The sequence below is a fragment of the Cuculus canorus genome, chromosome 1 (assembly GCF_017976375.1).
Source record: "Cuculus canorus isolate bCucCan1 chromosome 1, bCucCan1.pri, whole genome shotgun sequence".
Classification (NCBI taxonomy): domain Eukaryota; kingdom Metazoa; phylum Chordata; class Aves; order Cuculiformes; family Cuculidae; genus Cuculus; species Cuculus canorus.
In genome coordinates this window covers 195,318,572-195,344,561 of record NC_071401.1, presented here as the reverse complement: position 1 = coordinate 195,344,561, position 25,990 = coordinate 195,318,572, and the positions used below count along the sequence as shown (strand labels likewise).

Sequence of the window (25,990 nt, the reverse complement as noted above, 5' to 3'; positions counted from 1 at the left end):
GCAGGGAAAAGCTGGCAAGTTCACAGGAACACACGTTCAGGATTGTGTCTAAGCTACTTGCCTATGAATACCACTACTCATTGCCAATCAGATTAACTTTTTACTGCGATGTTACTGGCAAACGCTGCTGACGAAGCTTAGGTAACTCATCTCTTTTCAAACACTGAAACAAGAAAAGCAATCTGACAACACAATCATGAAATAAGCTCTATGAAGTACACCAACTCTTCAGGGTACTATCAAAATACAGTAAATGAAAGAAATAAAAAAATCTCCACTTTGATTCAGTAGTATCTCCTATATAACTTATAGCAATATAGACAAAGCAGGCACATTCTTTTGCTTGTGATTGTTTTCACTGAACATAATTGAAATCCTGCATATGTACACAACTCCACAGTTGCTGCAGCATCTGCGGGCAGAGTAAGATCCGGGAAGGAGCTTTAGGACTTCGTACTATATTTAATTAACTTATTTGAAAACTGTCTGTACCAGACCCTTTCCTTTTAAAAAGCCAAATAAACATTCTGGGATGTATATCAGTCAGAAAACCTACCATATTTCTAGGGTAAACCAGATATTATATGCAACAGATGCTACATCGGACTCTTGGAGGAAAAAAAGGAGCTTGTTCAGAATAGCAAAACCACTGTCTCAAGTGAACTTCAAGGTTTTAAGAATCAGGTTAAAGTTACGAGCAGATACTTTAATGGTTTTCTAAAGTAGTCTTCTACATCACATAACTAAAACAGAAGCTAAGCCTACAATCAGTTAATTTCCTGAAGGCAAATTTCTTAACTGAATTTCTTAAGTGAATTGCAGCAAATTCAGTTTTAGGTACCAAATTTTTAGATTCAGTAATTCCTTACCCGAGTCCTTTTTCCTCAACCTTCCTGCAGAACCATTCAAGCTACGAAACGAAGCAGCATCATTTCCTAATGCACAAAAGGCTGTGCCTAGTCAGATTGAAAGGTTAATTTTGCAAGATTTCCAGCAGTGACCAAAAGAAAACTTACAGAGATAGAGGAAGCATGCAGGGATCCTTCCCTAGGATGTTCTGCAGCAGTTACCAGCCCTGAAATTTCATAGGTCAAAGGCTGGGCAATTTCACACGAAAAGATTCCAAGGTGAGACATTCACCTCAACGTTACAGGCTTTCAGGTGCAAAGACTTCTGCAGCTTCACCTAACATGAAGAATTATCTCATTTTATATTGTCTGGCAGGTGTCATTGATAGTCTTTAGAAAAGGCTAACAGAAACCAGTTTTTCACTGCTACTTAGCCTCTATCATATTCAGTTTCAGCCATTTCTTATCCAGGTTAGCCTGTTTGTTCTTTAGATGGAGCCAACTGACACCTGTGATCCTTGCCCAGATTTTCAATGCTTGAATTCTGTAACACACTTCTGAGACAAACAGACCAAACCTGCAGACAGTATTCAAGTTGCAAGGTATCCACACAATGACACTATGTTCTCTGCTCTTATTAGTTTCCAAATAATTGTTAAACTCCAATTTCCTTGATGGCTTATTGATTATAACAAAGATAATTTCCAAGCAAAACTCAGAAGTCATACTCCATCGCCACATATTCAGAGTCAGTCTTTCTCCCTGTCTCACCCCTAAGCACATTACCTGTCCATAATCTAGATGCTTGGTTTATTACTCACAACATACGCAACTCACAAACAGCACTTCCTTTGTTACAAGCAAAACATCAGCATACTGTGTCACCTCCTTATTCAGACGTTCTGGCATACGTGTAAACAACAGGAGACATTTTTGATTCTAAGAATGCAGATACAGGTCAGATCAAAGTCCAGTAACCAGAAGACAGAGTAGCCTGATCTCCCTATTATATTATGACCAAAACTCAAGTAATTATGAATGAAGTGAAAATTCACAGACCAGCTAGGCTGAATAACAAACATATAACAAATAATAACAGCCTGCCCTACCCATATGGCACTTAGTGTATCAGGTTTCTTGTCATGATTAAGGACCTCAGAACCGTTGCATGAACTGACAAATTCTCAGGAGTTCACAGAAGGGTATATGCCCCTTTTCCAAGAATAAAAAAATTCAAACTTCCTAGAAAGCACAGTATGAGACAGTTAAAACCCTAAAATTGAAGGTACACATATTAATAAGAGCAGGTTTAGAATTGCTTCCAGATATTCCAAAGGGTCTGGAAGATTCCACTCATACTCCCTCTAGAGAGCTCTGGAGCCACACCAATTAGGTTCTGAAGGGACAATTGAAAAAAAAAAAAAAATGAATAAACAAAACACAGTCCAAGGATAAAGGGTGCTGCACAGTTCTGGACTGTGGTGGAAGAGAAAGTATATACTCATCCAAAGAGTTGTTTTTTACATAGTGCCCATCAATAGCCAAGAAAACATAACTGAATATAAAAAAGAAAAAAAAATCCCAGAGGACAGGAAGACACAAAAATCCTCAAATACCATCATGACCAATGAAAAGTAATATTTTTCCAAGTTGGTTTTTTTTTCCCCTTTGTTACAAGGGCAGAGTATGAAAGTTCCTGACAAAGGCACTTTTAAGTTCTTTACCTTTCCCCCAATCTGTTCCAGTGCAAACAGTACTTCAACACAATAAGAGAACTTAAGATTATTCATTGTCAGTCCCGCTCAACTACATGAAGGCTGTGTTGGGCCAAGACCGAGATGCAAAAGCATGTAACATCCAAGTCTCAGTTGACAAGTCAGATCAGTGCTTATCTACTGGCTTAAAAACGGACCCAACACCACACTGGGAGGAAGGAAGAAAGAAAGCTTTGATGAAGTTTTTCATTTTCAAGAGTATAAGCTAAACAGAGAGATCAGATAGAATGAATCTATATACACATTTGTGCAGTTATTTATTGTTATTGATATACAAGTTTACGCATATGTAGGCTGGAGTTTTATCTTTTAACTTGCTCTTACTGTTAAACAAGTCATTTGCAGGAGGGTCAGGCTTAGACAAAATTTGATTAGAAAATTAGAAATGGGCTAAATACTGCCAGTCAAAGGAACAAATCAGCTGTCAATGACTGCCACCTCACCAAAGTAAGGGCACATTTCACAATTTAGATGTTAGGGTCCTGCCTTTCATCCATACTAGGATTCTTTCTATTACTTCCTTGACTAGAATTGCATTTGGTATGTGGTAAATATTCCCTTAAATATCTGACTCAACTTTTACAATCAAGTCCTCTGTGTAAATTGAGTACAGTCTGAAAAGTACTCAGTAAAAAACATAGTCCAAACAAGTTCTGTAGTATTAACTACTGAATGCTTAACTTTAACAATTAGACTTGACAGCAAAATCGTAAGCAGCTAACAGCTATAACTGATTGAAATTCATATCAGAAAGACACATACCACTCCATCTGCAATCTTCCAGTCTGCACAATTTTCATATTTCTGCAGTTGCTTTTCAAACAGTTGTGCTATGGCTCGATGGACAAGTTCATACTGCTCCTGTAGTAGGTTATCAGATAAAAATTAGTGCTTGAGATCTATACAAAGAATGATGGTATATTACCATATGGTAAAGATTAATTTTAAAACAAATTATACCTTTGTCTGCACTGCAGAATGCCTTTGTGTCCTCATTTCCTGAATTAAATTAAATACATTGAATTCCTCAGGTATTTTCTGAAATACAGAAAGAAGTCAATTACATTGACACAAATATATGTCAGAACAGCGATACAAAAGCTGTTAGACATTCAAAAGTCCATCTAACGTCTGCAGGTAAAACAAATCTGTTCTCTCTACATCACAGCTATTCAATGTCTTTGAAAAGAAATTCCTCTCCAGAATCTATTTTAAACATTTAATTTAAAACACGAGAGCATTTCAAGTATTTTGAATACAGCATATACAATGAAAGCATTAATATGACACAAAGCATCACTAAAGTTACAGTAACCGAAGAACCCCAGAATGAAGTCATCCCTGTATATTTGAAATGTCAGGCTTTTGGAATTGCAAGATGAAGCAGACATTGAAAATGGTGAATTCAAAATCACTTTATAATGAAATATATTTTTAAAATATTTAGAATTCTACAGTGACTTCTTTTTAGAGGAAAAGCTTGCCGTCAAAGGAAAGTAAATTCATACTAAAGCATGAGTGCAATGAAACCAAACACCTGATCTCTCAAGAGTTCCAGGACACCTTCAACATTTCAGTAAGAGCATTTGGGACCTCAATCAATCACTGTTAGGAAATGATGGAAAGTCACAAAATTTCTTCTTTTAAGATTCCTTACCCCAGCTTTAAGCAAATTCCACGTATAATCTATGGCACAGATGGCTCCTGTTCTTCCACACCCTGCACTACGAATATAAACAGTTAAGTATGTTAGAAGTTATTTTAATTGGCAAAAAAGACACTGCAAGGTTTTGGGGTTTTTTTACGTAGACTCTGGAAATACAGAGTATTTAAATCCCTGAACTCTCATTTAAAGTTCACTCAACCTGACACTATAGTGTCTTAAAAATAAAATAAATAAAAAAAATCAGCTGTGCAAAATGGAGCGTTGATGTTTTTAATACAGGTTTCTCATAGCCAACTGAATGGCAGTCACAGAAGATGCTTCAATGATGACATTTTTATTACCTCTTGTCACACCATTCCTAGTTACCACTGCTTCAACAGTACAGATCATGTCCAAGGTTAGTGATATACATGTTAAATGGAAAATAGATCATTTTTTGAGACTTTGGCACTTGAGACTTGGCACTTTTTTCTGATTTAGCATCATATCTGTATTGCCTGCTTTTAATTAAAAAACTTCAACCTGAGATTTACAAAAAATTTCAGTGGACTATCACATTTCTTCCTACTAATATGAATTTCTCTACTTACAGAGAGTTATATGCATGCATATTTATTACGTTATAATTACACTGTTATATGGGCTTGAGCCCAGTTTTGACATTAGGAAATATATATTTAGAACACAAATAAATATATCGTGATTTAGAATCAAATTAGTGGATGTCATACCAAAACTCCAGACTTCAAAAAGCTTGAAAACACCCTAAAAAAAATCAGATACCTGCAGTGTATACAAATTGGTACATCTTCATGTTCCTGGTATTCTCTCATCAAGCTGATCATGTCCAGAATAGAATCAAAAGATGAAGGGACATCATGGTCAGGCCAATTAACGTAATGAAATTGATAGACACTACGTGTCTCCTAAGAGAGAGGAAGGGAGAAAGGTGTTAATGATAATACATATTTGAGGACTTTGTATGAAATAACTACTTCTATGTCCTACAGGTTATGTAACTTAGAAAAACAAAAGGGAAACTCAGAAGTAGCATTTTGAGTGCTGCTACCACATAACAGAAAGCACCATGGCACAGTTCACATAAGCTCCTCTATATAACATATGGGTTAAAGGACCCAAACATTGCAGGAAGTTAAAAGATTGGGTCCTTACAGTCCAAAACTTTGAAAAGGAGAAATGAAAGGCAAAACCACCATGCAAGGCTCTTTTTCCTGTCATACTCCAATAACTTACATTGTAAAAGAATAGGGGGAAGTGGTTGTTCTATCACATTACAAAAAGCGTGCGAATGCACACGTATGTGCACACAGAGGGCAACTAAGAAAGTGAGAAAAATAATTCAGGTCATATCTAAGTATGGATCACACTTGCAACACTTGTAAGGACAGTTTTATTCTAGTTGGCTCACCTTGCAATAGTACTAAAGACCAGGTACAAAGCCCAAAGAAAGAGCAAATCCTCTTTCTGATCATTTTATCCAAACCATCTGCATTGTAGGTACTTCTACTGCACCCTTCCATGCTGCTGTCATACCTCTGGATTCTAGTACAACCTCCGAGTAAGATACTAGAGATGTGTAACATTGATCAAAGAACTCAAATAGGTTACAAACTTCAAAACCTATACTACCTTCTGTTCAGTTATCTGAGAAGAAAAATAGTGGGCTTCTGGAACATGGAAATTTATATCATCTTCCAAATGAGCCAACTACTTTTGATGCTTTACTTTTGCCAGACCTGTGAAAGCTCTGTAGCTAGCAAAAACAAGAGGAAATCCAGCCTAAGAAAAGAAATCTTAATCCAACTGATTATGTAAAACCAATGTCATCAGTAGGGGAAGAAAAGTTGCAACTGCCTATTAAGTTCCCGCAAGAACCATCACTTAATTACACATGAGACAAGCCCAGTGATTTTTCACGTTAGCAGAACTGTCAAGAAAAATATCTGAATTTATGCTTTTTATACTGAAATTAAAGATGAAATGGAACCTTCATAATCCCTTTTACGCTGCCACCTTAAGAAAGAACCTGGTGTTTTAGTTGGAAACGGTCTTCAAGTTTCAAACTGATTTTCCTCTGAGAAACTGGAATAACCTTGTCTATTTATATGAATTTAATTTTTTTTTCTTGTATAGTATTTAGTATGACACTCATTGAAAATTTTACAGAAGTAACAAAACTTTTCATTGTTCTGGAAAACCAGAAAGTGTACTTAAAAGGTTATTACTTTAGAGCACAAATACGTATTTTCCTCCCATACGTAGTTCAAGGCTATGCTTAAAATTCTTCGACGCAAGATGGAAAGTCTGCATTCATTACCAAAAAGAGCGCTCACAGAGATCCTGAAGCAAATATGCTAGGCAAGTCTGAAGAAATATCATTTTATCAGCTGCACAGGTTGAATATCAACATACTTGTTGATCATCTCAATTACATTACTCCTTAAAGGAACATAAACTTTGGGCACTTAACTAAGATCAAAAGCATAGCACAAACTGTAGCTTTCTGTTACTACTTAGTTTTTATGTGGTGCATGGGCATGCTATAAAAATTAACTGGAACAGAACTCATGTAAGTGAAGTAGCTGAATATGATTTGCATGTACAATACATACAAGCAAAGTATAAATTCACTACAGTTTCTGAAGTAAACAGTTCTCATGACATTCAGGTATTAAAAAAGCAAGGAAAGTTCTACTTTGGGGGTTTTGATATCTCTTCAGTTCTACTTTTAAGTGCATCATTGCAATGAATGTTCCAAACCCCACAATCATTATGCAGATAATATGTGCTATCTAAAAAGAGTCAGAGCACCATCAGCAATAAGCATTAGGGACACTAACAAAATAACTGATTAAGTTTATGTATCCTATTACAGGCACCTTGCAAGCTACTGCAGGCAAAAATTGGCCTCCAAAATTACCCCCTTCACGATTAAGCATTTTTTTTTAACTGCTGTGATATGAGTTATTCAAATGGAACAAAGCATTGTTGAAGGAAACAAACATAACTGAGAAAAACCTGTAAAAAAAATTTCTAGTACAGAATGTCAATTAAAATGACAGTTATTTTGTAGAGGAGACCGCCACCCTTCATGATTTTGCAGGACAGCTCTACACTTACTTTAATTTACTGACAGTTGCTTTTCAGAAAAATAAACACCTCAACTTTGCTATTTAAGTTCGCAAGACGGGCTTAAATCATTCATTCTATTTTAACAGCTATATGACAAAGCAAGTGCTTGTCATATTTTCAGTAAAATAAAATTTTCACAATTAACATAACACACTCAGTTTATGAAGTAGGTCTCAGGTTTTACAGTAGTTTGTGTGATATGTTTTCACTAAGATGAACAAACTTGATTTCTTCCACAGACTAATTGCAACCATTTACAAGCGCCAACTTAATGAATAGCATAGACTGGTTTACCAGACTATTTGTCTGGCAAGCCCATTCCACATCATGAACACTAGAATATAAAATCTTCAAGAATATCAAAGCCTTGAGCTGACTTTAAAAGTACACTTCTATCTTGACCCTTGAATATACTACATACAATTTCTCAATGCAGAAATTCTCCAAGCAAAAAGACAATGCAACTTAATTTAATCAAGAACATGCCATATTTTTTCATACCTATTACAATTTTAAAAAGAGTAACTTTTAAGAAACCAGAGTGAGAAACTCGGGGGGGGGGGGGGGGGGCAAATTATTAAGTCATTGTCATTCTTATTTTAGTTTTGTTTGGCAATTTAAGTATACAAACAAGTGTTAGAAATACCCTTCGACATTGTAAAGCCCTCTTGACAATAAATGAAAGTATAGGGTGAATTCTAACAAGAAGGCATACTTGACCCAAAAAAGGAGCTAAGTAGAGGAATCCGGGTTTCTTGACAAGTTTGATTCAGTCATCATATTTCCAGTTGGGGCATACAGTGAAATTTTCCTAGGGTGACAGAAGCTTTCTTGTTAAACACATGACTGAGGATCACCACACACTTTTGGCTAACCAAGAATGTATGTGAAAGACAAGAGTTTCACTACTCTTTTCTTATATACTAAGTTTTAACATCTTTTCTGAACTTGATGATTTATATAGTTGGCATCTAAAGAAGTGAAGATATTTTTCCTCCATTCAATCATTTTAGAGACCTTTGAGCAACAACTAAAGTTGAGACCAGAAGTGATTGCATACTTACATTTTGAAATTCAAGTAATAATGTTCTAATGAAGTAATCTGTTCTTGCTTGCTCAGCTTCCTAAATATGAGAAAACAGTAATGAATTGGAAAAAAGAGATCAATATACAGCATATAGGATATAACCGAAAAAACAAACTTCTAGCTCAGGTGTCTTTTTTTAATATTTATTGGGTTTGTGTCTCTGATTTCCCCAAAAGATGGGCCATCGAAACACTGATTTTAAAAAACCACACTAAGTTAGCTAGCTACACAAGATATTTGTGAAGGATGTTACTTTTACTTAAAATAAAAACCTACGTTTCCAGACTACTAGGTGTCTAGCTGCTTCTGAAATCACTAATAAACCTTGTCAGAGTATTTCAAAGTAGTACTTTTGCTTCATTACTCCATCTATTTATTTAATTTACAAATTGCCTCCCACAGCACAGTCATCCTTCTATAATACATTCCCTGTGTAAACTTCAGGCTCTTATCACCCTACCCTATAACTTCATCTTTCTTCAACCCCCCCCTTTTAATTATTTTCAATCCAGGGTACATTTGAACAGGTCATTGTAATTATCTTGTTTGTGGCAAAAAACCACAGCTTCTAGGCTCCCAGAATTTTCAAATCTGCTTTTGGAACATCAAGGCAAGTTTATACTGTACTTAAGTATATTACTGTACTTAAAACATCAGTAATATCACAATTTGATGATGCCTTTAAAAGCTCAGCATTACAGCTTCCCAGAGTGAATTTAGGAGACTGTATATATGCTTTAATGTGTTCCTGTCTTCCACTGGGAATTTATCATTTCCCATGAAGAAAACAATTGCAACACCTTGCAAGTTTAAAGGAGATAGTGCACAGCTAGCACTAACAGAGCCCATGTACATCACTGCACCCGAAGGTAATTCATTCTCAGTTGTAGCCAAAAAAGTCAATTACAACATACACACAATTCCTTTTCACAATCACTTGCCAGGCAGAAGCTGGCAACAAGTACAAGAAGGATCATCCTACACATGGTTTATTTTCTATCCTGTTTCCTTAAATAATAAGGCAGTCATTGAACACAATGTGGTCGGGCTGGATGGCTGTCAGCATCATCTAAATACGAAGGTTCAATGACTCAATCACAGCTACAAGTTAGACAAACAAGCAACAAATGTGCTTGAAGCAGGAAGGAATATAGCTACATAAACAGTAACACACAAGGGCATCCAGATACTATTCCACACCTAAGGGATGCTGATTGTATGGATGTTGGTGGCTATGCTCCAACGTGACGTATTCTTACCCATACACTGAAAACCTCACAGTTAAAGACGTTAATTTCAGATATCAAACTGGTCTCCTTTTGTAAAATGGCAATTGTACCACAACTTCCTTTACTATTCAGCTTTCTCTGCCAAGGAAAGGTAACTGCAAAAACCCACTGGGGTATGTTCTTGGCCAATGTTAACATGTCAGGTGCCTAAAGGATGATCACTTTCAATTCACTGCTGAGATTGGTGTAGAAGACATCCACAGTTCCTCTTCCTGACGACTAATCTGCCAGAAACATTTATGTTACCATTTATGCTGAGTATCAAAACTGGAAGAGGCTCTAGTACTTATGCTCAGATATCAGAACTCCTGATATCACTCGCGCAACGTGCAATGGAAAATGTTCAGGTTTCCTCCACACCTTTGTGGAATCGTAGAATACTTGACAGTCACCCTGCTAGGAATCCTCCAGGAAAAGAATCAGATCCCATGGTGATACGCTACTTATTTCTGTTTTGATTTTAAAAGCAACAATAGAAGCAAAAGAAGCATTTTCAAGTACAGTTGTATTCATTAACAACAGAAACAAGTTAAAAAAATAGAAGTTTAGTTTGCATTTTCTTTATTCATGCTAATTAACTTCATGTGACTTAAAGAACATAACCTATCCCAATGTTATTTTTCATTTCTCATGCCCATCCAGAATCCACAAGACACAACTGAGAGAAAAAAAACTGTATAAATATTATTTGGTTTCTTGAGTACATTACAGACTTTCACAACTGGATCATGTAAAGAAAAGGAAATGATACATAAAAAGATACCAGAAAACGCATACGGGCTCCCTACTTGTGAAAAATAAAAATCACAGAGGATTCAAAAAACCACACAGCTTAGACCCCCACACTGTTTTCCATTGCATACCTTTCAGAGTCTTTGTAAAATTTGGCACTGAGCAATAAAAAAAAGCATTTGTTTTGTAACACCAACTGTTTGTTAGACAGTTAAATTACAAAAGCATTAAATCCCTCAAAATTAATTTATCAAGCTTCATACTTACACAAGAAACACGAAATGGTCCAAAAGTTACAGCTGCTTCTCCATACAGAGGCCAGTAACGTTCACATTTTTTCTGTTAAAGCAAAGAATCCTTATTTAATCCATACATTGTACTGAAAGATGGTGATAAACAGAAGCAGTGCAAACAAAATTATAAACCCTAATACCTCATTTTCTCACTTATTCAGTGTTTTTCCCTAACATCTGCCTAGTGTTCCTTTGCTGGACTTCTTTTAAGACACAAAAATATGTACACCAAAACAAAAACAAAATCAAGAACCCAGAAGACCAATAAGTACAGCCAAAACACACTTGCAAATTAGGATGTGAATTTAATGACTGCCTATTCATGCACAAGCACGCATCATACAGAGGGAAGCAATGAGAGCTAATTTATTTTTTGTGGAAGTCTGGAGTTCACAATTCTAGGTTTAAGTTTTTTTTCTTCTCAGGTTATAAGACTATAGCAGAGAGATTTAAAAGATAAGATTGTTTCTACAGCTGTATCAATTGACAGAAAATTCTGAAGGACACAGCATTTTGACAGTTGACCTACATCCCACAGAGCAGGACTTTTTTCCACATTGACATGACCAGAAACAGACCATGGGCACAGATCTGCATAAAAACATATATATACACATATATATATACACACACACATATGCATGTATATATATTTCACTGAGACAACTCCCAAATAGTAATGTGGCACTACAAATGGAGTAAAGAAAGTTACATTCACTGTTTTCTGTGCATACAAACGGAAGGCCAAGCACACTCATTCAATCTGGCAGATTATTTTTACAGCTATGGATTTGGCATATGAGGCTTCTCAGGTGTTGGCATATTGCCTTGCATGAGCAATGCTTATTTACTTTTGTATTTAGTATACGTACCCTTCCCATTTCAAATTCTCGACAGGCCATTACAATTATCTGAAAAGAAAGATGCATGCTCAAAGTTAGCTGGGCTTAGATCAAGTCAACTCACCAACACTTTACTGTTTGTTTTTATCTGAGCACACACTGATACTCCTTAATTGATGACTACTGAAGAGATTAATACTATTTTCCTACCTGTAGATGCATGTTCTTTTAATTCTAAAATAGCATCCAAATTTTATCATGCACAAAATAATCTACAAACATCAATACAAAATACAAACAGAAAATAATCTACAACACTATAGAACATTTTAAGGCAACTTTAATTGAATCCACTGTAATCCTACACAAATACCTTATTTATTTATTTATTCAGCCTGATAGTAAAGTCTAAACTTAATCATAAGAATATAGAACCATTTGCTGATAGGAAGAAACATCGCTATTTGGTTAAAGTGACATAGGCTGCCTAAAATAGGGCAACAACCTATTTAAGAAACAAAAACAAGAAATAGCTTAGGTGAAGCTATTTCAGATACATTAATGTGAATAGCACAATAAAATTACACCAACAAGTAAGCTATTTGTTACAATATCACAGAATACCAGGTTAGAAGGGACCTCGAGGATCACCTGGTCCAATCCTTTTAATAAGAAGTAAATACTATTTAAGTGTCTGATAAAACAAAAAATATTTTTAGAAATAGTTTGTTAAAAATACCAAACTTTATCATTGCTTAAAAATTAACTCCCGACAACATCTGTTTAAACACATGTAGAATATGTATATCAACAAGTAACCCATAATCAGCACAAATAGAAAGGGAGGGTTTTATTTTTTTGTTTCACATTCTGGTTCTCTGTCTGATTTTGTCAGCCCCCGTTAAGTCAGAGTTGTAAAGTCTCCTACGGGACAGGTGTAACCAAGCACTGATCAATATGCAAGATTTCATATTCATTTGATAAAATTTTTTCCTTGAATTTACATTATTAAATTCAATAAATAATATTTATAATACATAGAATGCTATTTAATCTACAAAAACAAGATTTGAGAAGTAAATGGACTAAATCATTGTCAACATTTTCAATAGCAACAGCCGGCTCTGGCAAAAGATGCACAACTCCTGTGTAATGAAATAAGGTAACACCTAATTCTGTTTTAAGTAGATACTTACGGCAACATTGTACTCCCATATCATTCTCCAAAAGTCTATTACTGTATTTGCTAATGGTCCCTGGGTAGCAACATATGCTTTTGGCCCATGTACTCCCTAGGATCACACAAAAGAACCATTACTGTTTAGAAAGAAACTTTATCTTCATCGAATAGGAAAGGCTTTAGGTTATAATCACATAAAATTAGAATATCATTTTTTTTTGACCCAGAAGGAAGGGTGAATTTGAAATGAATCCCATTTACATCAGTGGGAATTTTCCTGGTGATTTCAAGGGGGCCCAAGATAACAGCTACTGCACAGCCAGAGACTGGTACAGAAAATATTGTTTCTGTATGTTCAGATTCTGAGGATTCCCTTTACATCTGCATTTTCTTTATTACTCAAACATTTATTGATGAAAATTTGGAAGACTTTGTGCCAAAAAGCAAACCATTGAATAAATTTAAACTCCTTCCTCCTGGTAAAACCAAATCTCAAAAATCCAAAGTCTTTTAATTTGTTATATATCAAGCATGAAGACATCTTCATTCAGCTTTTCAGACTAAGCATTCAATAAGTGAGTTTTATAGGAAGGTTTGTTTCTGAATAAGCATTACTGAGTAGAAGCAGCATCAGAATAAGTCTACAAGAAAAACACAAAATAGTCAAACTCTGAGACCAAAGCGTAACAGGTTTTTAACCAAATTCCAGCTTCTCTTTAAGACTGATAGATATAATTCCATTGCCACACTTCTGCCTTGAATAGCAAGAAGTGTATGTTAACATACATAATTTGTCAAACACCTCTATTATCCCTAAAAACAGCTTATCTTAATATCTGCTACATTTCATGGTATCAACTGTTAAAACAATCATATCAGAATATTCCTACGGTATAAAGTTCCAATAGTTATGTGTTGCATTAAAATGAAGTATTTTTTATTATACTTAAAATGATAGAATAGTTAAGGTTGGAAGGGACCTTAAAGATCATCTAGTTCCAACTCCCCTGCCATGGGCAAGGACATTCAACTATATCAGGCTGCTGAAGACCCCATCCAACCTGACCTTGAACACCTCCAGGGATGGGGGAGACACAACCTCCCTGGGCAACCTGTACCACTGTCTCACCACTCTCACGGTGAAGAAATTCTTCCTAATGTCTAATCTAAATCTGCCCCTCCCCAGTTTATACCCATGCCCCCTGGTCCTATCCCCACAAGCCTTTATGAATAGCCCCTCTCCAGCATTCCTGTAGGTTCCCTTCACACACTGGAAGGTCACTAGAAGGTGTACTCGGAACCTTCTCTTCTCCAGGATGAACAAGCCCTACTCTCTCCTCCTGTCCTCGTAGGGAAGGTGTTCCAGCCCTCCAATCATCTTTGTAGTCCTCCTCTAGACCCATTCTGACAGCTCCATATCCTTCTCATGTTGAGGACTCCAGAACTGGACACAGTATTCCAGATGAGGTCTCACAAGAAAGGAATGGAGGGGCAGAATCACCTTCCCTCGCCCTGCTGGCCACGCTTCTTTTGATGCAGCCCAGGATACGGTTGGCCTTCTGGGCTGTGAGCACACATTGCCAGCTCATGTCACGCTTCTCATGAACCAGCACCCCAAGTCCTTCTCTACAGGGCTGCTCTCAAGCACGTCATCCCCCATCGTGTACTGAAAACGGAGATAGCCCTGACCCAGGTTCAGGACCTTACACTTGGCCTTGTTGAACCTCATGAGGTTCGCACAGGCCCACTTCTCCAGTCTGTCCAGGTCCCTCTGGATGACATCCCGTTCTTCCAGTGTTGCAACTACACTTACATAATACAAGTTTAAAAATTGCTTTATAAAATTGCAAATCTCAAGCTAAAACTGAATTCCCTCACAGCTTTAAACTCTTATCTCAGTCTATAACCTTAAAATTGCACTGATATGAAATAAAAGCTTAAAAAGGATTTAAGAACTATTAAGATAATAATACATACCTTAATAAAGTTTGCATTGATGTAGTCTGAATCTTGTGGGGGAGTTTTTAAGGTCAATTTAACCCGGCTATGATCAACTACAAAAAGAATTTTATTTTTTTAACAATAATTACAATACATATAAAGCAATATGTAACAGTCAATATATAGTATACATATGTATAGAAGAAATTAAGCATTAAAGAACGTTTCCCAAATATCAGTCACATAAGCAGTCAGCCAACTCAATTAATGGTTAAACTAGCTCAGTCAAGGATAAGCAGAGTAGTCCCTACTGGCACATGTCTGCTGCTCAAGGTTACAGAGTACCAACTACTGGAACTGTAAGAGTGATTCATTACAAAGAGGCATAATTCAATTAATCAGAAGCAATCAAAACTGTAGTTACCCAAGATGAACACAGATCACTATGGTCAGAATTAAGGCACATTTACTGTGTCCATTTGCAGGAAGAATAAAACACCAGTGCATAGTTTAACAGCCAGCAGGTCTGAGACTCTGCTGAGAAGTAGTACATTGAGTATTACAACATGGAATATGCACTGGGGTTTGTTGCTCAGGCACAGGCTGACTTCTATCCCCCAAACACTGGGCTAGCACTTTGCCAGGCACTTCTAAAAGAGGAAGAGCAGATTCCTTTGTTTTGCAGGTTTGGACATTTCAAGTTTCTATCTAAATCTTTACTGACTATCTCAGCATCTTACAAAAATGGCAGATCTTTGGAGATAAAAATTCTCAGCTTTCTTAAATAGCCTTTATTACTCATTGACAGAATTAACTAAACAACTTAGAACTCTTTTTGGCATTGGAAAAACCCAAATGCATCTTTTAATACAAAACCAACTTGATCTTTCTTGCTAAGAAGGATGGTAGGTGGTTGGTAGGTTCTCCAGCCCTTCCAGCTTTTGTTGATAAAACACTTCCTACCTGATATGTAAAAAATCAAAGCATCTCTACAATAAAGGCTGGTTTAGTTAGTTTAGTATTAAAGTAAACTGGAAATCTAGATTAAAAAAAAAATCTTGAAACTGGGGAACATAAGAATCTGCAGAAACAGCACCTGATCAAGCAATTTCCGTTACTCTCTGTTCCCAGGGTCAATTCCTACACCACAGAACAGCTGTTAAAACTTTTATTAAGCTAAATTCAAGAAAACACATCAATAATGAGTCAAATTAAAAGAAGGAAATATGGTTGTTTAGTTGGTTTGGGGTTTTTTTTGCTCAAAAGCTCACTGGTAATAAAACAGGGAACCATGCCCAGAATTAGTACGTGCTAAAAGTTAGTTCTACATAGAAAGCTCTTCCAAAAACCTTCCAAGACAGTGAAATTTTCTGTCAGAGTCCTGATAACATGCAAGAAATGTTTGCTAAAAAAGCACAAGTGTAGATTACAAGAAGTTTAGATCACAGATCTAAAGACAATGCACTCTCACATAAAGGCCTAGGGAAACCCTTAAAACATATTACACCATATTATGCTCTCAGACATATAAATCTAAAAGCAAGAACATTTTATAAACATGTAATGGTGTCACAAACGTAACGCTAAAAACTACTTTTAAACAGTGGATCAGAATAATTTAAGCGGTAGGCTAATGAGAGCTTCTATCTTCCCCGCACAGCAGATCCAAAATTCTAGTACAGTTTCCATTCATTCCAAATTCATTCCAAATCCATTTCAACATTTCCAGCCTGCCTCTATCTGCCACAGCTCAACTCTTTCAGAGTTTTAGATCTGGAGTAGAATTCTCCAAGAAAAATTCCATTGCAGATTCCCATCGCATAAGTTTAAGTGCTTGTATATTTGCATATAGCTTAACAACTCAGTTTACGATTACTAATTGGCATCTCGTAACCAGAGAAAACTACATTTCATTTAACTATCATATAGGATGGCTTAGTAAACTGCAATGTGAACCCACACACCTTTTTCTTTGAAGCCAGGACTGAGGTACTGACCTCTTTGGTAGCAGCAGCAATTTCTGATAAATGAAGCACTAACCTCTTGTTAAGTTCTTTTCTAGATTTTTAAGATTCAGGTAAAGTATAAATCCCCTCCCTCCTCCAAAAGGCCTCCTGGATTTCATTTCTGTCAAGCTGGTCTCCCACCACTTTATTCCTGGAACCTCTGGATGTATAAAAATACTCACTTCAACCAAAAATATACCTTCAATTTCCCTCTATGTCAGCTTTGAGGTTTGCTCATTTTCCTTTCTGAGATCTGTGTATCCTTTCAGATCCCAATGACTCAGTTTTCATTTCTATGTAGATGAAAGAAAAGCACATCTATCTCTCTAGTTGTGGCCATTCACGACTGTAGTAACTATTAAGCGTGTTATCGAGTCAGCCTAGGAGGTACCAAGACTTTGCTGTATTGTTCCTGATCTACCAAAATGCCAGCATGGAACAAATAGTGAAACAACAATAACTACTTCCCCTCCTTTTCACTCCATCCATGGAACATGTTTCTACTTAACTAAAAAGAAACAGAAGAAACACAAAAAACCAAATGATATTTGACTACTTTGTAGCAGCCCAGTGTCACATCACACTGCTCTTCACATATGATCTGTTACACATACACTCTCTAGCAAAATTTGCGTACATGTCTCTTTCCTTCTCAGCACAGCAGCAGGCACTAGGCTCACCTCATTATACCATCTAGGCCCCACAGCTTTGGGTAAAGTCTAGTGCTGCAAGAGTTGCTCCAAGCACTGAAACGCTAAAAAAACAGCCCTAGAAAACAGAGCACATGGGTGTACAACAATCTGAAATGCACAGTAATTCACTGGACTTAATTGCTAGAATGCATTTTAAAGTTTTCAACTTCAAACTCATCATAAACCTCCTAACACTTCTGAGAATGCTAAGGAAATTAAAATGTATTTATTGCTAATCTACCAGAATATAAAAAATGGAATTTGTCACAAGACTTTGCTTTAATCTCACTGTCAGCTGGTCATACTAAGAAGCACAGTAAGAGCTGCTGAAATACATGGCCTGAAGAGCTACAAAAAGCAAGCTTGTAATAGGCAATCTTGTCATTATAGACCATTGATCTGTTATATCCACACAGTGGTGGTTTTAAAATTTAAGTTCTGCTATGACTTGTCTTTTGTGTTCACACATTAAACAGAATTTGGTTTGGGCTTTAGAAAAACACAAACCAAAGACAACCCAGCACTCAAGCTCTCTCAACACTGTTTTGAGCATGCAAAGAATATCTATTTCACTTCAAACCAAAAAAACAGGTTCCTTGAAGCTCCTTAAAATTTCATCTAGCGTTTGTGCTGATATTTGTAGGTTTTCTACCATGCTCCTAACGAAAAAAATACAGTTAAGGTCCTAGTAAAGTTTCAGATTATTCTGAGCTAAAATGAAAGTGGCAGCTTGATACGGCATGGGACCCAGGACACTTTTTACCTCCAGGTGACAGCTGTCCTAATAAAATATACAAGCGTTCATGTACTTGGTCTTCCAAGGTAAAAATAAAAATTTTGCTGAAGTTATCTGTCAGGAAATTATCTCCAATTTCACCTTGCAGTAATAGCTAAATGATCAATTTCAAAATACGTTAAGAACACAGGCACTTTCCTTTATCTCCTGTTAACACCTAAATCAGACTTACATGGCAATATATCCTTGTATCTGTTCTTTTTAACATTTTCTTCTTTTTCTCCAGTGGCTGTTGGGTAGATCTTCTCTGTTCTGTATTTTGTTGATAATCTTCTTAGTCTCTGAAATAAAACATTTATGTTATGTTTTAAAGTCTCAAGATAACAAACATCATAACATACTAGCTTCATTGATGATGCATAAGAAGATCCCTCAGAAAATCCCTCTTCTCTCCTTTTATAACATTCACTATAATGAAGTTTAAAACTCTAATTAGCCAGTATTTTTAGCTCATCAGCAGTTCACAACCAAGTTGAACCCAGCTCGACATATTATGAGACACAGAACTTCGAAAAAGCCACTAAAGCACCAGTACAGAATACAGTTATATTTTATTCAGGAAACACACTGTCCTATTATGAAGTAAAAATTGCATTAAGAAGACCTGTGGGAAACAGAAAAATCTTCTAAAGCTCAGAACATCTGGAGAAAAAGCACAGAGCAGGCTCAGGAACAGCTGGCAGAGACTGGCACTAAACAGAAAGCAAAATCTCCATTTAACAGGCATCAACTCCCAACACCCAACTCCTTTTGAGTTTCAAGCTCACTCAGAGAAAGAAGGTCCCTGCCTCTCAGGTACAAAGTATTTGCAACTAAGATCAGTGACAGGAGATCTGCTGTATTCACAACAACGTCATTTCTTTATCCCCTCCATCTATTGCAAATCCTAGAAATGCTAAACAGTCAAAACCTCTAACAACAAAACCCAGCCCATGCCTGCCAGTAGCCTAGGAAATAGAACAAGATTTTATTATCCCACATAAATTAGGCCTTTGTAACCTGAACACTGAGGGGGAAGAAAAGAGTATAAATTCTTTAAAAAAAAAAAAAAAAAAAAAAAACAAACCAAAAAACTCAGAAACAAACTGACAAGAGAAGCCAGCAGTGCTTGTTATTTTAGATTGTGTGAATATCCAGATTTACAAAGGAACCTGCAGAATTCTGACAATTAACTCTGGCTTCCAGCTAAAGACAGGTGGTTGCAAACAAGAGGAAAACAGACAATGTAGCACCGAAGAAATTCAGCATTTCCATTGAGTGGTACTCTGCACAGGCAAAAGGACAGAGGTTGTTCACAATCTTCTCCCTTCATCTTTGACACTGGATAATCATCTTTGAAGACCCAAAATGTTGATGGAAGGGGGAGAATGGGGGAGGTTGGTCACTAGTTCAAAATATAAACCTTGTTTATACCTGACTGTGCAACAAAATACAGGCAGAAGGGCATCTTATGATGGAAAGCCAGTTTCGTTCTTTAATTCTTCAAAACTTAGGATAACACTTGGGATACTCATTGCACACTTCAATTTTTCAAAAAAGGAAGAACACTGAACTGGCAATTCAAGTCCTCCAATAATTATTCCAGCAAACAATGAAAAGAAATATCACACAAAATTCAGCATTTCTGCTATAAGCAGTTAAACTCTTCCATAAAATTTGTCTGGATAAAGTGAAAAACCAGAAAATTTTATATGCAATTGCAGATAGAAGTTTGTATTAATTCAGTTGAATAATATTCAACTAATAATCCATAGAAGTGGCATTTACACAGAGAAACAATAGCAGGTAAAATTAAAAAAGCAAATCAGGAAGTACCAGTTCTCAGACAATTTCTCTTCCCTCTTCTCCAAGTACTATCACAGGTTAAATCAGTGAACATTAAAAAGAATAACAGAACTAACACACGGAGGTTTTCCTCTTTAAGTGCATTGCTCTTGAAAACCTTGCAGTGTTAGTCAATCAAGAAAAAACAGTAAATATCTGGAGATGGGACAGGGAGTCTGTGACCACAGAGTGACCGAAGTACCTAAGTACATTACCTGAAAACATTGCTACAATGAAGAACAGAAAGACTCAGTTACACGAAGTCTCCACACATATTACACCCACCTTTGCAACACTGAAAACTATTTCAGCACATAACCTGTATACATAGAGGCAGAGCAATCTGGTTTGTAACATTAGGAGCAGCACCCACATGTGAGACACAGTATCCCACGTAACACTGCCCTTACCCATGTTAAAATAAAAAATATTGCCTCTGCTAAAACTGGACACATCCAGGAGTCTAGAAATAGCAAAATAAATACACAGAATGTAGCTACATCAGCTACAAATTGCAAGGCTGAAAATCAGCCTCTGATTCCACCGTGGGGGGTGGAGAGGGCAAAGAGAAACAATGATACTTTCCAAGCACAGCCACTAATCTGTTTTTGTAACTTGTTCCACTTCTCAACCTGGTTGTGAGGTTTGGGGGAGGGGAGTTACATCATAACGATCTTTATGGGACAACTGCCATGACTGTGCTTAGAAAAAGCAACAGAAAGAAGTTTTCAGAAAAACAAACAAACCATGAATAGAATCAGAAGTTACTTTGCTTGAGAAAGGATACACTTGGGGAAGTGACACAACAGAAAGGTTAGGTATCAAAAAGGACCCTAAGACTAGGACCCTTTTTGCTTTAGCCCATTTAAAAGGCATGTAGGAACAAGCACAGATAACTTCGACCTATCATAAGCCAAAAAGGCTGGAGTGACTAGTATTAACTTACATTTTCTGGAAAGTGATGCAATGAAAGTTGAGCATGGCCTTCTCCCTGTGTGATACAGTAGCTGTACAATCTGCTAAACAGAGTGAAAAGGAGGACTAGCATAGATCAGCTTCAAAGCAAACACTGGAAATGAAATACGGGTTGATTCTAACACATATCTGTTCCTAAAATGCGTTAGGATCCATGCTTGTAATGCATATTTGTCAGCTGTTCTGTGACCTGGGTAACAGAAGATAAGCAAAGACAGCCACTAAGAAGAATAAACAGCAGTCTATGATTTGTATCTGCTACATGAAATAGCACCTACTTCCTGCTTTGGAGAAGAAAGAATTTACTGAAGAGCAAGGAAAGAATTCTAAAACACAAGCTTTGAACAAACTCCCACAGGAATGGAAGAGTGCCAGACTCAGCTGAAGATCTCATCCTACACACAACAAAGTTTCTGCAGAAAGCTATTGCAATGTGTGCATGTAGCCTGCTGCAGGATGCAAGAGATTCAGGCTCCCTAGGGTACAGCCTACAGTGACCAGGAAGAGGAGAATGTTCTCAATAGCAGAATGGGGGTAATGACAGGGCAGAAGAAGAAAGAATTTTGTTCGACTACATTAAGTTGATGACAAGATAGGCAGTAAGATCCGTCACAGTCCAGTTTCATGCTAATTCAGAGTAAAGAACTGTCTACAGTACAAAGCAGCTCTCATTTAAGTTCAAGTCAGTAAACTGCCAAATCGCTTCCCAGAAGACACTCGAATGCCAACAGCAAGAACAGTAGAGATCCAGCCTGGTGCCTACACAGAGAACAGTGGACACTTCCATGACACTTGAATATTCATTGGAACCGTTATTCTGGTATCACAAAAATCTTCACATATATATCCTTTTAAGAACAAAATCATCAAAAGTAATTGTATATTGATTGTTCATTAAACATAAAGAACTACATTCCCCAGGCCTCCAGTTCCACTGTCATTAGAAAAGCTCGAGTTTAATTCTGCTTATTCACTAAGTGACAGAAGTGGTTTGTGGGATGGTTACAAACACTTACCACATGTGACAGTGTGTGGGGAGGAACCTTTGAAACAATTTGAGTTTCAGAAACATACTGCTAGCTTCCACAGTGGTTTTGCTGTCTGTATAACAAATCTATTCCAGTATTTTCACAAAAAGACAAACCAGCTATTTAAACTCAACTTGTGCAATCCTACCATGTTAAGAAGAATTCAGTCTGACTAGGTAAGGAAACATATCTCGGAGTTTCACTGCCAATCTGTTTCACCTATTTAATACTTTGGAAAGCCTGTAGAGACACGGCTTCACACCACAGAAATGTAGTTTGCCGAATAAAGAAAATATTTATAATGCCTATTCAGATGTGAGGAACTCGCTTCAGAAGTCTGAACCTTATTTAAGACACAAAAGTTCTTGCAACTACCCTTGTGACTCTTTTCCAGGCTTCTTTTCAGGGAAAGTGTGGCAAATACTTCAGCAGGGCTTCACTTATTTAAAGTCCTCATTGTCTCCTAAGCCTTATCTGACATTTCCATTGGTAAAAATATCAGTTAGTAAAACAAAGATATTGGCCTGGGTCTCCTTTTTGACCACACCTGGGAAGATATACATACCATAGTGTCAAGTGTCAGCTACTAAAACTGCTTTAAAGTCTCTCTGGAGCTTTCTCTAGGCTGAACAAGCCCACCTCTCTCAGCCTGTTCTCGTGTGGGAGGTGCTCCAGCCTTCTGACCATCTTCGTGGCCTTTCTCCGGACTCTCTTAACAGTCCTTCCTGTGCTGAGGACTCCAGAACTGAACGCCAGTGCTCCAAGAGAGGTCTCCTGACAGTGGAGAAGAGAGGGAGAATCGCCTCCCTCGACCTGCTGGTCACACTGCATTTGATACAACCCAGGATATCGTTGGCTTCCTGGGCTGTAAGCGCACATCGCCAGGCCAGCTCATGTTGAGTTCAACCAACACCTCCAAGTCCTTCTTTTCAGGGCTACTCTCAATTCATTTTTGTCCAAGTCTGTATTTGTGCTCAGGAGTGCCCAAACCCAGTTGCAATACAAGAAATACTGAAAGCACCAAGATATAAAGAAAAGCTTCAATGAAAGTTACCTCAAAAATCAAAGCATAAGAGAAGATACAAGGAAATGCTTAAAAAATGTATTAATGCAATGATTTCCTATGATAGCTATTTTTATTATATCATAAGCTTGACACTGCATTGTTCTTACTAGCAACAGCAGAATTGAAACACAAATTATGTGTTTCAACTGTGGTCTCATCCTAATAATTTAGATACACATTACTAGGGCACAATAAATTTCCTAGTACTTTTACACAGTGAGAAATACGTACCTGTAAGGAGCAATGTGAACCAAACTACCACAAAAAAAGTCAAAATAGCCACTCGCTGGTTATCTATGGTCAGATCACACAGGTTTCAGATTCTGTACCAACACTATAAACACAGAAGTATAGAATCTTAAATCACAGAGGTTGGAAAAGACCTCCAAGATCATCAAGTCCAGCCAACACAAAGATTCTAGAGATGCCTTTGTCAAAAGACAGCTCAAATGCAGACTGAGATACATTGATGCTCAAAGGGACTTTGACTTTCCAAAGCTGCTTTGGTTCCAGTAGATCTTAAAGTTCCTGCAAATGCAGCTGGAGTTTCTTTATATTGCTTTCTTACCACTGAGAGCTCCAAGACAAGCTGATGCTAATAAACTCAGCTGGAGGATGGACTATTCCCAGTCAGGAGTGTCTCTGCAGCTCTGGGTTGCAATAACAAAGAATAAATAAAGACAGTGAGCTAGGTTTCCTTTAGCTATTCTGCCAGAACAAAAGCTGGGGGGGGGGAGGGGGGGGTAGTGGGGGGTTGTGTGTGCACAATACAGCTTAGCCCAGAGCTCCTGGGGAAGCCAGATCCAGTTGGGCTGAACACTAACTGCCCCACATAAAATATCACTGGTTACCTCATTCCCCTGCAATGCAATTTTTGACCACTTGTCCTTAAGAGTATCTGACAGGCAGCATACACTTGTGATACGTGTCAGTGTTCCACAGTTATTCCTGTCAGCTTTCAAATAATTATTATTAATAATTCCTAGCTCTCACCAAGGAAGGAAAAAGCGTTCCAAAACACCAGCCAAGCATAAACAACAAAAGGAGAACGATCCAGTTCTGTAAAAGAAAAGCTTCACCATATCTCAACATTCACAGATGGCTTTAGCTGCAAGGAGCAAGCGAGCAGTCTGCATTTAACCTCTTTCTCTGAAACAAAGCCCTGAAAAGGAGACTGCAAGCTGACCTGATAGAAAGAGCAAGACACAAGGAGGAGGAGTTCTCATGACCTTGGCATTCTCTTCTAACAACATCTACTGACTCTTGAGCTCAAGGTGCTCCAAGGGAATCTCTGCTCTAGTGATTAGTAGATCAGTCTAGTAACTACAGTCTCTTGGGACTTCTGTCTTCTATGTTTCGTAGTATGACAATGACGGGTCTGAAAACCCTACTCCCTCCAAAATTATCCAAGGAACCAAGAAGAGCATCATTTCAGTATTAGATCATATAGTGTATCCTAGAACATCTTAACGTTGTTCAGTATTTGCTCAGACAAAAGGAAAATTCATATTATTGCATTCATTTGAGATTTATCTCCAGTAAAGAAGCATCAGTCAACAAAGACAGTGCTGGTAGGTCCTAATGCAGGAGGCCAAACAACAGTCCTGAAAGGACCCAGTCAAGCAGTACATCCCAGTTTCTTCAGTATCATATTAAAATATTAATGCATATTAATCCCAGCCTAAATTAGCGGTACTATCAACTACAGTTGCAGTTAATTTATGTTCAGCATAACAGTTAAGCAACACGCCTACTGCCTGTAAAGGGCCAGTTTCACAAGGATGGAGAAGATGAGATCTGTGGTATGTTGAGAACAAGTGAATAAGCACACAAAGCAAAACATTAAAAGGTAATCGAGTTTTAGTTAATAAGTTACTGATGCATGTTCTAAGATACTTTAGAAAGCTCTGCAACATACTTGTAACACATGCAAGAACTGGGATTATAAATTCCCATCTCTGAGCCACACTGGTTCCCTAGCATACCCAAACTGCAAACACTACTATGAACACATTACATCAAGTGAAGACAGGCAGGACAAGACAGCGGAGACAGTTACAGGCTATGAGTGAAGAACATGAGAAATTCTATTAGTCAGAAACTACATGATTATAAAACAGACTGCTTAGGATAGAAGGCTGGGAAGCACATCCTTGATAAAAAAAAAAAATGACAAAACATCTAAAATTAGCATGCACTACAAACAATAGGTTGCTTAACAGTGTTAACACAATTCAGGAATAATTCTTAATAATTCAAAACAGAAAAAAAGCCTCAGATTTTTTGCAACAAACCAGAAAATGATGTTCAGACTCAGCAATATAAACACAAACAGCATAAGGAAGCAAAGCACTTAAAGAAACAAAAATAGTAACCAGGGAATCTCCCTGCTTCAAAGCGTAATTTCCATGTTACTAGATTCAGTACTCTCCTTTTCCTCCTTCAGTCCTAAGTTTTGGTGTGTTTCTGCATGCAGACAGCACAAAACATTGCATTTAATCTTAATTTTCCCTTTAAGTGTTTTTTTGAATACATACAGCTGCTCTTCATCTTGCCTTGCTACGTGATTAAAAAGATGCTCCTAAAGAAAGCTATGATGAATAATTTTAAGAGAATGTTTTATCACTACCAGTTGATGAAATGTTTCAATGCAATCAAATCAACATATCTGTAAAGAAGTCCAGCAGCTTGCAACTGAAGAAAATATCTACTAAATACAGTAAAAAAACCCTCCATTCACTGGAGCACATAAAATACACCACTTTCCTATTCAATCCTTTGATACCAATCCCCTCAC

The 25,990-nt window shown here is 37.2% G+C and overlaps 1 protein-coding gene across 1 annotated transcript in view; it reads right to left on the bottom strand.

The window, feature by feature from the left end:
• Positions 1 to 25,990, bottom strand: part of PTPN12 (protein tyrosine phosphatase non-receptor type 12) — a 78,903-nt gene that overhangs the window by 27,274 nt on the left and 25,639 nt on the right. Inside the window, exons 2-11 of the mRNA XM_054071291.1 lie at positions 18,473 to 18,581; positions 14,843 to 14,919; positions 12,882 to 12,977; positions 11,716 to 11,754; positions 10,818 to 10,889; positions 8,507 to 8,566; positions 5,073 to 5,215; positions 4,281 to 4,347; positions 3,584 to 3,661; positions 3,386 to 3,484 (exon numbers count right to left, since the gene is read on the bottom strand). Coding sequence (XP_053927266.1) covers positions 3,386 to 3,484; positions 3,584 to 3,661; positions 4,281 to 4,347; positions 5,073 to 5,215; positions 8,507 to 8,566; positions 10,818 to 10,889; positions 11,716 to 11,754; positions 12,882 to 12,977; positions 14,843 to 14,919; positions 18,473 to 18,581 — 840 coding nt within the window. The remainder of the gene's footprint in view (positions 1 to 3,385; positions 3,485 to 3,583; positions 3,662 to 4,280; positions 4,348 to 5,072; positions 5,216 to 8,506; positions 8,567 to 10,817; positions 10,890 to 11,715; positions 11,755 to 12,881; positions 12,978 to 14,842; positions 14,920 to 18,472; positions 18,582 to 25,990) is intronic.